This window comes from Petromyzon marinus, unplaced genomic scaffold, assembly GCF_048934315.1.
Source record: "Petromyzon marinus isolate PM22_M1 ecotype Great Lakes invasive population unplaced genomic scaffold, UKy_Petmar_22M1.pri1.0 PM_G_Scaffold_18, whole genome shotgun sequence".
In the NCBI taxonomy this organism is placed as follows: domain Eukaryota; kingdom Metazoa; phylum Chordata; class Hyperoartia; order Petromyzontiformes; family Petromyzontidae; genus Petromyzon; species Petromyzon marinus.
The window spans coordinates 250001-262973 of NW_027422739.1; the positions used below are offsets into that span (position 1 = coordinate 250001).

The window sequence follows — 12973 nt, forward strand, 5'->3', positions numbered from 1 at the left end:
GTGTGTGTGTGGCGTGTGTGGTGTGTGTGGTGTGTGTGTGGTGTGTGTGTGGTGTGTGTGGTGTGTGTGTGGGGTGTGTGTGGTGGGTGTGGTGCGTTTGTGGTGTGTGTGGTGTGTGTGGTGTGTGTGGTGTGTTTGTGGTGTGTGTGGTGTGTGTGTTTTGTGTGTGGTGTGTGTGTGGTGTGTGTGTGGTGTGTGTTGTGTGTGGTGTGTGTGTGTGGTGTGTGTGTGGTGTGTGTGTGTGGTGTGTGTGGTGTTTGTGTGTGGTGTGTGTGTGGTGTGTGTGGTGTGTGTGTGGTGTGTGTGGTGTGTGTGTGGTGTGTGTGTGGTGTGTGTGGTGTGTGCCCAGGCATGGTGTGCGTGTGGTGTGTGTGGTGTGTGTGGTGTGTGTGGTGTGTGTGTGGTGTGTGTGTGGTGTGTGTGTGGTGTGTGTGGTGTGTGGTGTGTGTGTGGTGTGTGTGGTGTGTGTGTGGTGTGTGTGGTGTGTGTAGTGTGTGTGGTGTGTGGTGTGTGTGGTGTGTGTGTGGTGTGTGTGGTGTGTGTGTGGTGGGTGTGGTGTGTGTGGTGTGTGTGTGGTGTGTGTGGTGTGTGTGTGGTGTGTGTGGTGTGTGTGTGGTGTGTGTGGTGTGTGTGTGGTGTGTGTGGTGTGTGTGTGGTGTGTGGTGTGTGTGGTGTGTGCCCAGGCATGGTGTGTGTGGTGTGTGTGGTGTGTGTGTGGTGTGTGTGTGGTTTGTGTGTGGTGTGTGTGGTGTGTGTGTGGTGTGTGTGGTGTGTGTGACTGTGTGTGTGTGGTGTGTGTGACTGTGTGTGTGTGGTGTGTGTGTGTGTGTGTGTGTAGTGTGTGTAGTGTGTGTGGTGTGTGTGTGGCGTGTGTGGTGTGTGTGTGGTGTGTGTGGTGTGTGTGTGGTGTGTGTGTAGTGTGTGTGGTGTGTGTGGTGTGGTGTGTGTGGTGTGTGTGGTGTGTGTGTGGTGTGTGTGGTGTGTGTGTGTTTTGTGTGTGGTGTGTGTGTGGTGTGTGTGTTGTGTGTGGTGTGTGTGGTGTGTGTGTGGTGTGTGTGTGGTATGTGTGGTGTGTGTGTGTGGTGTGTGTGTGATGTGTGTGTGGTGTGTGTGTGGTGTGTGTGTGGTGTGTGTGGTGTGTGCCCAGGCATGGTGTGCGTGTGGTGTGTGTGGTGTGTGTGGTGTGTGTGTGTGGTGTGTGTGGTGGTGTGTGTGGTGTGTGTGGTGTGTGTGTGGTGTGTGTGGTGTGTGTGTGGTGGTGTGTGTGGTGTGTGTGTGGTGTGTGTGTGGTGTGTGTGGTGTGTGTGGTGTGTGTGTGATGTGTGTGTGGTGTGTGTGTGGTGTGTGTGTGGTGTGTGTGGTGTGTGCCCAGGCATGGTGTGCGTGTGGTGTGTGTGGTGTGTGTGGTGTGTGTGTGTGGTGTGTGTGGTGTGTGTGTGTGTGTGTGGTGTGTGTGTGGTGTGTGTGGTGTGTGTGTGGTGTGTGTGTGGTGTGTGTGTGGTGTGTGTGGTGTGTGTAGTGTGTGTGGTGTGTGTGTGATGTGTGTGTGGTGTGTGTGGTGTGTGTGTGTGGTGTGTGTGTGGTGTGTGTGTGGTGTGTGTGTGTGTGGTGTGTGTGGTGTGTGCGGTGTGTGTGGTGTGTGTGTGGTGTGTGTGTGTGGTGTGTGTGTAGTGTGTGTAGTGTGTGTGGTGTGTGTGTGGTGTGTGTGTGTGGTGTGTGTGTGGCGTGTGTGGTGTGTGTGGTGTGTGTGTGGTGTGTGTGTGGTGTGTGTGGTGTGTGTGTGGGGTGTGTGTGGTGGGTGTGGTGCGTGTGTGGTGTGTGTGGTGTGTGTGGTGTGTGTGGTGTGTGTGGTGTGTGTTTTGTGTGTGTGGTGTGTGTGTGGTGTGTGTGTGGTGTGTGTTGTGTGTGGTGTGTGTGTGTGGTGTGTGTGTGGTGTGTGTGTGTGGTGTGTGTGGTGTTTGTGTGTGGTGTGTGTGTGGTGTGTGTGGTGTGTGTGTGGTGTGTGTGTGGTGTGTGTGTGGTGTGTGTGGTGTGTGCCCAGGCATGGTGTGCGTGTGGTGTGTGTGGTGTGTGTGGTGTGTGTGTGGTGTGTGTGTGGTGTGTGTGGTGTGTGTGTGGTGTGTGGTGTGTGTGTGGTGTGTGTGGTGTGTGTGTGGTGTGTGTGGTGTGTGTAGTGCGTGTGGTGTGTGTGGTGTGTGTGTGTGGTGTGTGTGGTGTGTGTGTGGTGTGTGTGGTGTGTGTGTGGTGTGTGTGGTGTGTGTGTGGTGGTGTGTGTGGTGTGTGTGTGGTGTGTGTGGTGTGTGTGGTGTGTGTGTGATGTGTGTGTGGTGTGTGTGTGGTGTGTGTGTGGTGTGTGTGGTGTGTGCCCAGGCATGGTGTGCGTGTGGTGTGTGTGGTGTGTGTGGTGTGTGTGTGTGGTGTGTGTGGTGTGTGTGTGGTGTGTGTGGTGTGTGTGTGGTGTGTGTGGTGTGTGTGTGGTGTGTGTGTGGTGTGTGTGTGGTGTGTGTGGTGTGTGTAGTGTGTGTGGTGTGTGTGTGATGTGTGTGTGGTGTGTGTGGTGTGTGTGTGTGGTGTGTGTGTGGTGTGTGTGTGGTGTGTGTGTGTGTGGTGTGTGTGGTGTGTGCGGTGTGTGTGGTGTGTGTGTGTGTGTGGTGTGTGTGTAGTGTGTGTAGTGTGTGTGGTGTGTGTGTGGTGTGTGTGTGTGGTGTGTGTGTGGCGTGTGTGGTGTGTGTGGTGTGTGTGTGGTGTGTGTGTGGTGTGTGTGGTGTGTGTGTGGGGTGTGTGTGGTGGGTGTGGTGCGTTTGTGGTGTGTGTGGTGTGTGTGGTGTGTGTGGTGTGTTTGTGGTGTGTGTGGTGTGTGTGTTTTGTGTGTGGTGTGTGTGTGGTGTGTGTGTGGTGTGTGTTGTGTGTGGTGTGTGTGTGTGGTGTGTGTGTGGTGTGTGTGTGTGGTGTGTGTGGTGTTTGTGTGTGGTGTGTGTGTGGTGTGTGTGGTGTGTGTGTGGTGTGTGTGGTGTGTGTGTGGTGTGTGTGTGGTGTGTGTGGTGTGTGCCCAGGCATGGTGTGCGTGTGGTGTGTGTGGTGTGTGTGGTGTGTGTGGTGTGTGTGTGGTGTGTGTGTGGTGTGTGTGTGGTGTGTGTGGTGTGTGGTGTGTGTGTGGTTTGTGTGGTGTGTGTGTGGTGTGTGTGGTGTGTGTAGTGTGTGTGGTGTGTGGTGTGTGTGGTGTGTGTGGTGTGTGTGTGGTGTGTGTGGTGTGTGTGTGTGGTGGGTGTGGTGTGTGTGGTGTGTGTGTGGTGTGTGTGGTGTGTGTGTGGTGTGTGTGGTGTGTGTGTGGTGTGTGTGGTGTGTGTGTGGTGTGTGTGGTGTGTGTGTGGTGTGTGGTGTGTGTGGTGTGTGCCCAGGCATGGTGTGTGTGGTGTGTGTGGTGTGTGTGTGGTGTGTGTGTGGTTTGTGTGTGGTGTGTGTGGTGTGTGTGTGGTGTGTGTGGTGTGTGTGGTGTGTGTGTGGTGTGTGTGTGGTGTGTGTGTGTGGTGTGTGTGTGGTGTGTGTGTGGTGTGTGTGTGGTGTGTGTGGGGTGTGTGTGGTGTGTGTGTGGTGTGTGTGTTGTGTGTGTGGTGTGTGTGGTGTGTGTGGTGTGTGTGTGGTGTGTGTGGTGTGTGTGTGTGGTGTGTGGTGTGTGTGTGGTATGTGTGACTGTGTGTGTGTGGTGTGTGTGACTGTGTGTGTGTGGTGTGTGTGTGTGGTGTGTGTGTAGTGTGTGTAGTTTGTGTGGTGTGTGTGTGGTGTGTGTGTGGCGTGTGTGGTGTGTGTGCGGTGTGTGTGTGGTGTGTGTGGTGTGTGTGTGGTGTGTGTATGGTGTGTGTGGTGTGTGTGGTGTGTGTGGTGTGTGTGTGGTGGGTGTGGTGCGTGTGTGGTGTGTGTGGTGTGTGTGTGTGGTGTGTGTGGTGTGTGTGGTGTGTGTGTGGTGTGTGTGTGTGGTGTGTGTTGTGTGTGGTGTGTGTGGTGTGTGTGTGGTGTGTGCGGTGTGTGTGTGGTGTGTGTGTGTGTGGTGTGTGTGTTGTGTGTGGTGTGTGTGTGGTGTGTGTGTGGTGTGTGTGGTGTGTGCCCAGGCATGGTGTGCGTGTGGTGTGTGTGGTGTGTGTGGTGTATTCGTATTTTGCTCGTTGACCCAGGAAAGCCTCACAACCAAGACTTTTTTTTGTCAGGACGGGGTCCTTCCAGGTTTTTTTACAGCAGGTAGGGGATGACGTCGCCGATGCTGCTGCGTGTAACCCCGTTGAGTGATTTAATACGGGAGGTGCCAGAGTCAGGAATCGAACCCAGGCCTCCGCTTGTTTGGGCACGAGAGTGTCACCGCCGTGTGTCGCGACGTAACTTCTACGTCCGCGCGTGTGCGGCGCTCACCCCCAGGTGCGAGCGAGGGGCCCCGATGGCGGACGGGGACCTGATCTTCATCAGCCAGCCGCACGGCTCCGCCCTGTGCCGCCTCCTCAACCAGCTGCGCGTGCCGGGGCCGAGCGCCGCCGCCTTCGAAGACTTCCTGACCCCGCTCTACACGGGGCACCTGCGGGCGCCGCCCGCTCGCTTTCCGCGCCGCGATGGGGTACGCGCGCCGCCTGGAAGTGCGGTTCGTGACGGACGGCGAAGACGACGACGACGACGACGACGACGGCGACGGCGGCCCGCGCGAGCCGGCGGTTCTACGGCCCTGCAGGAACCGCTCGGACGACGGGAGAGCTCCGGCGACGGCGGCGGCGCCGGGGGCGCCCGGCGCGAGGGGACGGCGGCGCGACGGGCGCGTTTGCCGGGCGTCGGTGGCGGAGCAGGCGAGGCTCGGGCAGGAGAGGTACGACAGGAGGAACGCCGTCGGCCTGGCGGGCGGTCGCGCGGAGCCTCCCGCGGAGCCGCCGCTGAAGAAGGGGGCGGGAGCGAGCGCGACAGGCCGCCGGCACCGGCGGCGGGCGCTCCCCGACGCCGCGTCGGTCGAGCAGCGGAGGCCGGACGAAAGCGACGTTTTCGCCGGCGACGGCGGCGGCGGCGGCGACGACGCCGCCGCGGAGGGGTGCGTCGGAGCGACGGTGCCGAGGGACGGAGGCGGAGCGGGGCGTCGCGGCCACGCGGCTGGCCCCGGCGGATGCGACTTCGCCCGTGGCGACGCGGGAGGCGGAAGCGGCGGAGGTCTCGACGCGGGGAGAGCCGGCCGAGGCAGAGGCGGGGGTGGCTTCGACTGGGGTGGCGTCGACTGGGACTGTACAAGCGGAGGCGTCGACGACGATGTGGAGATCGCCGCAGCGGCGGCGGCTGACCTCGTCGCAGGTGACGCCGGTGGTACCCTGGTCGGCGAAGCGGCCGCCGCTGTCGCGTCCGTCGTCGATTGAGTACGGGGCCGGTTGCGGAGACTGCGGCGATTGTTCGGGAGGTCGCGTAGGCGGTGACGGTGTCACGGTGGTGGTGACGGTGTCACGGTGGTGGTGGTGACGGTGTCACGGTGGTGGTGGTGACGGTGTCACGGTGGTGGTGGTGACGGTGTCACGGTGGTGGTGGTGACGGTGTCACGGTGGTGGTGGTGACGGTGTCACGGTGGTGGTGGTGACGGTGTCACGGTGGTGGTGGTGACAGTGTCACGGTGGTGGTGGTGACGGTGTCACGGTGGTGGTGACGGTGTCACGGTAGTGGTGGTGACGGTGTCACGGTGGTGGTGGTGACGGTGTCACGGTGGTGGTGGTGACAGTGTCACGGTGGTGGTGGTGGTGGTGGTGACGGTGTCATGGTGGTGGTGACGGTGTCACGGTGGTGGTGACGGTGTCACGGTGGTGGTGGTGGCGGTGGCATCGCCGGCCTGGAAGCCACCTCGGATGAGACTGCACCGCCCAATTGGGCACGCCTCTGCATCGACCCGATCGAGAAAACCGGGAAATCCGCGATGAGTCTCGTCGCCACAAACGACGGCCACCACCGTTACCCATTACTCCGAAGCCGAATTTTGCCGCTTCGCCGACATCGTTGCCGGAATCGCCACGACTGCCACCACCACCACCAGCAGCAGCACCGACGGTGTCACCGTCACCGGTGGCGGAAGCAACACCGCCTCCGGCATCGCTGCGCCACCGTGCGATGGCTTTCGACGACAGGCGCACCTCCGACGGTGTCCACGTGCGTGACCGATCCAGCTGCGACGACCTGCCCGCGGTCATGGTGGAGGTGCAGCTGCCGGACTGGATCCAGCAGGGCCTGACGTCGCTCCGCCGCCACCGTCACCTGCACCACGGTCCATCGGCAAACTTTCCCGACGTCTGCGGAGGTGACGGTGGAGGTGACGGTGGTAGTGAGGTTGCGGCCACGAGCTCTCTGTAGTTTTGTGCGGATGTGCTGACGTGTGGCTATTGGCTGATGTCCGTTACCGCTACCGGGCAGCGCCATCACTACCGACAGAACCATCGCTACCGCCACTATCGCCGACACCACCACCACTATCACGACGGCCATCTCCACGGCCACCACAGTCACCGACGACACCACCACGACTACCACCACTGACGCTGATCACCACTGCCATCGTCTCAACATCCCCCACTCATTGCCATAAGCCAACAAAGAGGGTTTTTGGGTTAGATCGTGTAAATATATAAATGTTGTGTCGTTAAACCCGCCACCACCCGACACAACCAACTAGTAAGGGTTGTCACGTAAACAGAACGTGGCCAATTCGTCACTAGTACAGCACGAGTGTATAGTGTAGTGTAGTGTGTAGTGTAGTGTATAGTAGTGTATAATGTAGTGTAGTGTATAGTAGTGTAGTGTATATAGTAGTGTATAGTGTAGTGTACTAGTACAGCACACCGATTGTGTGTTGGAGAGCCAAGCCACAAATGACACATTTATATATTTACGCGATCTAACCCAAATGCCTCTAATATGGATGATATTGGTCGCGAAAGCCTACGTGTTAAACTAATTGCCATAAGTAGCACCACCACCACCACCGCCGTCATCGTCGCCATCACCGCTCACCACAACCAGGGCCGGATTAAGATTGTGTAGGCGCCTGGGCTACAGGTACTGTGAGGCCCCCGGTAAAATTTTCAAAAGGAAAACAAAGTAAAAAAAAAAAGATTATTTTTTTACAAGGCTGACGACAAACAAAATTCAGCATTCACAAACGAAACAACTTTTAACTTAACCTCTGGAAGGCCCTCCAGCTGGCGGAGGCCCCTGGGCTGCGGCCCCTAAAGCCCCCCGTGCCTTAATCCGGCCCTGACCGCGAGCGTGACTTGCCACTATCACCACGACTGCCACCGTCGCTGCTACCGCCGCCGCCGCCGTTAACCACCGCGGTGGGTGGTGGGGGGGGGGGGGGCGGCCAGGCCCGCGTCCTCCGTGTTGCAAGCCGCTGCCTTTGAACCCACCCCGTGCCGTGGTTTAGAGAAGCGGCTTGGGTGGGCGGGTGGGTTAAGCGTGTCTCGTGATACGGACGACGATGCCGAGAGCTACCTGCTCGGCAAGACGGCTTGTGACGTCGTCTGGGAAATCGTCTTGCGGTCCGCCGTGGTGTGCCGTGTTGCGTTCATTGTAAAACACACGCTCTTTTTGTTGTACTTTGTGTGTGTTATACGTATATATAGATACGTCCTTTGTTTCCCGCATTTTTGCAGGAAGGACCAACCTTGTATTTTTGTGGAAAAGCGAAGTGGGGGGGGGGGTCTGTGTTTTTTTTCTCTCGAAACTACTCCGCAAAGTTAACTTCCCACGCGCATCTTGGAACGACGATCCGGAGAATACGGCGGTGCGAAAAAAAAAAGAGATTTATATTTGCCGGAAATGCATTTTTTTTTTCCAGTAAAAATTACCACGAATACATTTCAGTTGTAAACGGTAAAGGGGGGGCACTCGGTTACATTGCAAGTTTGGGTTGACGTTTTCCCCGCACAGCCCCCCCCCACCTCGGTCGAGTTGCATCGCTGCGTAGCCGCTGCCGCAGGGAGCTTGGACACCCTTCTGGTTTCTTTGGGGGTCGTCGTTTCCCCTGCGAAGATTTTGACCGAGAAATGTTTTGAAATGCGTTGCGTTGGGGTTTTTTTTGTGTGTGTGTGGGGTGGGGGGTTTTGGGGGGGGGGGGAGACACGGGTGGGTGGGAAAAAAAAATCTGCCGATATCCCAACGGCGGGAGTTTTTGTTGCGTTTAAAACAACCCGCGTGTTTGTGAACGTTGAATTAAAACGGGTTTGTCCGTTGTTTAATGCGTCACCCCCGAGTGTGTTTGCGTCACTTAACGCGTCCTGCGGATTGTAATGGGGCGCTGTTACCGCCACCCCGTATATTTTCTAAGCGATAGTTTGGGGGGATACGTCAAATAACCGAAAGTTCGATTCCCAACACCTGGTCCTGGGCCGACCCAGCGTGAAATGAGCGGCATGTGAAAACATCGCTAGCGCCGGGGAGACAAAGGCGGCCGGCCGTGGTGCTGCTGGCCACCCACCCCCTCGTGTGCCGTGTCAGCCTTCGCAAGTCGCTTCCTCAGCACTTGCCCCAACAGTCTGGAAAAGCCGGAGGAGCCGCAGAAAAATCCACGCGACCACGGGGAGAGAGAGAAGCAGTCTCCAAAATATACAGCAGCAGCACCTGCAGGTATTGTCAGGGTGGGGATCGAATCCACGACCTCCTGTAGACCAGGCGAGGTAGTCAACATCTAGTCACTGTGATGATGATGAGAGACCCTGTCTCATACAGCAGCAGGCATCGTCAGGGTGGGGATAGAACCCACGACCACCTGTATACCAGGCGAGGTAGTCAACATCTCTTAGCCACTGTGATGATGGTGATGAGAGACCCTGACTCATACAGCAGCAGGTATCGTCAGGGTTTTGGATGGAATCCACGACCTCCTGTAGACCAGGCGAGGGAGTGAACATCGGGCCACCCTCTTCTCAACACCTTACAACGACCCATCCCAACAACCAACATCCACCCCAGCGCTACCCACAAGGCACGTTCCCTCCTGTGGCTGCACTCCATCGTTTTATCTCAGCAGAGGGCCGTCATCCCTTCTAGTGAGGCGTTCTGCCCAAGCTCACACACTCCATTTCTACCCCCCCCCCCCCCCAGGCGTCCAGAACCTTCTTACCCACACTCCCTCGCTTGACCTCTCCACCCGCCACCCCACCCCTTCCCTCCCCACTCTACTCGCCTCTCCCCCCCCATTCTCCTACCTCTTCTCGTCATTTTTCCGGCACAATGCCTATTTCTTCCGCAGCATTTAGCTGGCACAAAGCGGATCGGAGAGGATCAACGCCAACAGCGGTTTTGTAAGAAACACAAAAACATTTGACCTCCTCTCCTTCACTCGTACGAGCGACGCCGCCGTTAGCGATGCCTTCACCGCTCACCTCTCTCTGTCTCTCTCTGTCCACTTGTCCCCACCTACCTCGCCGATGCTCTCCCGCCCTCTGTCTCTCTCTCCCCCACTCGGCGCCAGGTCCTGGAGGAGAAGATGAAGCCGGTGTGCAAGTGCCACGGCGTGTCGGGTTCGTGCACCACCAAGACGTGCTGGACCACGCTGCCCAAGTTCCGCGAGGTGGGCTCCGCGCTCAAGGACAAGTACGACGAGGCGGTCCACGTGGAGCCGGTGCACGGCGGCCGCTACCGCTACCCCCTCTTCCTCAAGTTGAAACGCTCGCGCGCCCACCGTAAGCCTCTCGACACGGAGCTCGTGTTCACCGAGCGCTCGCCCAACTACTGCGAGGAGAACCTGCTGACGGGCAGCTTGGGCACGCGCGGCCGCCTGTGCAACCGCACGTCGCTGCACGCCGACGGCTGCGAGCTGCGCTGCTGCGGCCGCGGGTACAACACGCGCGAGTACACGCGCTCGTGGAATTGCAACTGCAAGTTCCACTGGTGCTGCCATGTGCTCTGCGGCACGTGCAGCGGGAGGGCAGAGGAGTACACGTGCAAGTGACGGCGGCTCGCTGGGAAGCTGGCCCCGACTCTTCCACTGGCTCGATCGCTCGCCAGGTCGATTGTCGGCCGTTGCCCCCCACGAGCCTCGCCCCTGGCCAACAATCATGCCCGGACAAAAGTGTCAGCGGATGTCACTGCCTGATGGAGATGGCTGTCGTTCCGCACCTGGCAGTTGCCCTCAACTCCCCCCCCCACCCCACTCACCACCCCACCCACCGCCACCCTGCGTGATTGCCGACGGGGAGGGGCGGGGCTGCAAGAGTGAGCTCTGCAATCGGCTCCCAAGCCTGGGACAAAGTAGCCACCGAGATCTCAGCATGATGGGAGAGTGAGGAGTCTGCATATCGATTGCGAAAAAGCCAACGCTGTTTTCTTTCTCCTCGTGATTCGTCACTGTATATTTTCTCGTTTCGATTATTTATTGAGCGGCGCGGCGAGCACAGACCTCTGTAGCTCGGTGGCCCTTACCTGCTGACATCAAATAAGTATTAGATTTTGTTTTCAATACCCCACATGTCTCGCCCTGTGTCCACCCTGTGTCCACCCTTGTCCACCACGTGTCCACCACGTGGGTGCGCCCAGAGCTGGTCCATCAGCAGACCTCTGTCGAGGTGTTTGGCCAGCTTGGACGAGGGGGTCAAAACACCCTCAAACAACACTGAAGCAATGACACAACGGAGTGATGATGATGGGTGGCCATACTTGTCCTTTGTTTTTACAGTGAAAGAAAACAAAAGTGAGGATGTTTAAAGACAATGACGGCAGTGTACCTCGCCTCGTCTGTTGTAGTAATTTGCTGCAATACAAATTCAATTACCTATAAAATAAATAAATAATAGCCTGCCAGTACGCTCGCGCAGCTTAATAACCAGGCTCCAGTTGTTGGAGAGGCTGACCCCCAGCTCCTCGCTCACGTGGGATCCACTGCTCCCCTCTTCCGTGTCCTGGGGAGGGTTACTGCTCACCGACTCCCCCCCCCCCCCCCCTTTGCTGCGGCCCCTCGGGGCATGATTCGTGGCTGGCGCTTAGCCACCTAGGATCAATTCACATAATCGCCGCGCACACTCAATCACACCCACTCACTCGAAATCCGACGTCGCTCCTCTTCCGTGCCACGCACAAATCGCGCGCGCGGGACTCGGGGTCGGGGGTCAGAGGGCAGGGACGTCACTCGCACACACGCAGCCGATTGGGGGGTTGTCTCGGAGATTTATTTAAAGGACTATATGAACAAACTCACAGGCACGCCGCCCGTTCACCCCACGCACACGCTAAACAAAAGGTCGCACGAATAATCTCGCGTGTACGCCGCCCGTTAGCCTCACGCACACATTAAACGAAAGGGCGTATGAGTAATCTCACGTGCCCCGGTACGAGTCTGCCGCCGCTCACCACATGCACACGCTAACCACGAGCTACACGCATGGGCAAGCGCAAACACGTGAGTAAATACACCCTCATGCACAAACACACGGCGCACACCAACATGCATCCGTTCCACCCTCGCAGAAACCACACGACAAGGTTTATTGATCCCCAGCAGTTTATTCTCAGCGAGTCCGAGGCTAAATTACCAGAGTCAGTTTGAGTCAGCAGGGCAGGTCTAACCTATCTCCCGATGGTCTAAGACCCGATCTGTATCGCCTCTTTCAAATCACTCTCCTAAGACAATCTCCCAATGGCCTCGATATCTTACTCTCGGGAACTCACGGTTCGACTCGTACGGAGCTGCTAGGTCGGATCCTCGCTGCACTTCGACTCGTCACACGGACGTTCGAGTGGATGGGAAGTCGACCGCCCCAAGTGCTGGCTTGAGTAGAACACGAACTAACTCTCCCTACCTTCTCTACCCTTTTTATTGTACTCTACATCAAAGATAAATGAGCGCTGATCTGCTGGCCTCCCGTCCAATCAGGTGGCTCGGATTTCCCGCCACTCTCCCCGGACCGGTGCCCTCTCAGACGTCCGCTTTTCACCCTCTAAACAAGCGCATCTGTCCCACCAATCAGAGGACCGGCCCTGTTTTTCCCGCCGTTCGTGACTCCGTACCCCCCCCTACCTGCCTGCTGACCCGTGTGTGTTGTGGGTGTTTTCTATCCGCGTTGGCTCAGCAGCCCCGTCGTTGCCACATGATTACAACCCAAGTCACGGCGCCGCGGTGCACGTTAGCCTCGGGGGAGGTCGCCCAATTCCCTGGTCGCAGGAAACCGTAAAGTTTGGTCCCATGTGAGGGCTTCTGGGGGAAAACCTGTCGGCCAGGTGACCTTCCCTCGGGGCTCTATGTGGGGGTGTGTGTGTGTGTTCATGTGGGGGGTGGTGAGGGAAGAGCAGCGTCGGCCCCGTCGCTCGGAGGTGGCGGCGTCGAGGCCATGGAGTCGGCAGGAGGGCTCCGCTGCTGCGGCACCACAATGTCGTTGTCCATGTAGGGAGATGGAGCGCAGTGGATCGTATCGTCTCTGCTATGTTTCGGAATCCGTGTGATCACCCAGTCACATCGCCTACCTCCAGTCACAGCTCCTTAAACAAACTACATCTCCCCAACAAGGCAGCCTTCCCGCTGCCGTGTATTGTGTTTATGGGATAACAGAGGTGTCTATTATCCCATACGCCTTGACCAAAACGACTGATTGTCCGCTTAACACCCTAACCCATAAACCACTATTGGTGACAGTGTTGTTTGACAGCAGCTATTAAAGTCGCTGCGGCAAATGAGGTGGTGGCTGGCCGAACCATGACTCGCTGTTTGTCTCCGGCGTGATGATGGATACAGACCAGACCAAGCGGAGGCCATGTACCAGATCGGATTTTGGTTACTGATGTTAAAGTGATTGCGTTGCAAATGTGGTCACAATGCTTCTGTACGTGCTCACTCCTGAAGCTCGGCGGGTGTGGGCAACTCCACGGGACTGCATTCACTTTAAATCGAGGACATGGGGAACGTGTTTTTCCAGCGCTAATCCCATTTATTCAAAATAAGTGCGCAATTACACACTGAGATGCTCTTACATATTCAGGCATGAAG

General features: G+C 57.5%; 2 protein-coding genes across 2 annotated transcripts in view; both read left to right on the plus strand.

Annotated features, from left to right (window-relative positions):
- LOC142911326 (uncharacterized) overlaps nucleotides 1-8086 on the plus strand; it is a 19541-nt gene extending 11455 nt beyond the window's left edge. Inside the window, exon 2 of the mRNA XM_076060317.1 lies at nucleotides 4408-8086. Within this exon, the coding sequence (XP_075916432.1) occupies nucleotides 4596-5375 (780 nt within the window). The 5' untranslated portion in view covers nucleotides 4408-4595 and the 3' untranslated portion in view covers nucleotides 5376-8086. The remainder of the gene's footprint in view (nucleotides 1-4407) is intronic.
- On the plus strand, nucleotides 6112-9949 carry LOC142911331 (protein Wnt-7b-like). Its single transcript, XM_076060321.1, has 2 exons — nucleotides 6112-6327; nucleotides 9470-9949. The coding sequence occupies exons 1-2, from the start codon at nucleotides 6112-6114 to the stop codon at nucleotides 9947-9949; spliced, it is 696 nt and encodes a 231-aa protein (XP_075916436.1).
- Nucleotides 9950-12973: the final 3024 nt, after the last annotated feature.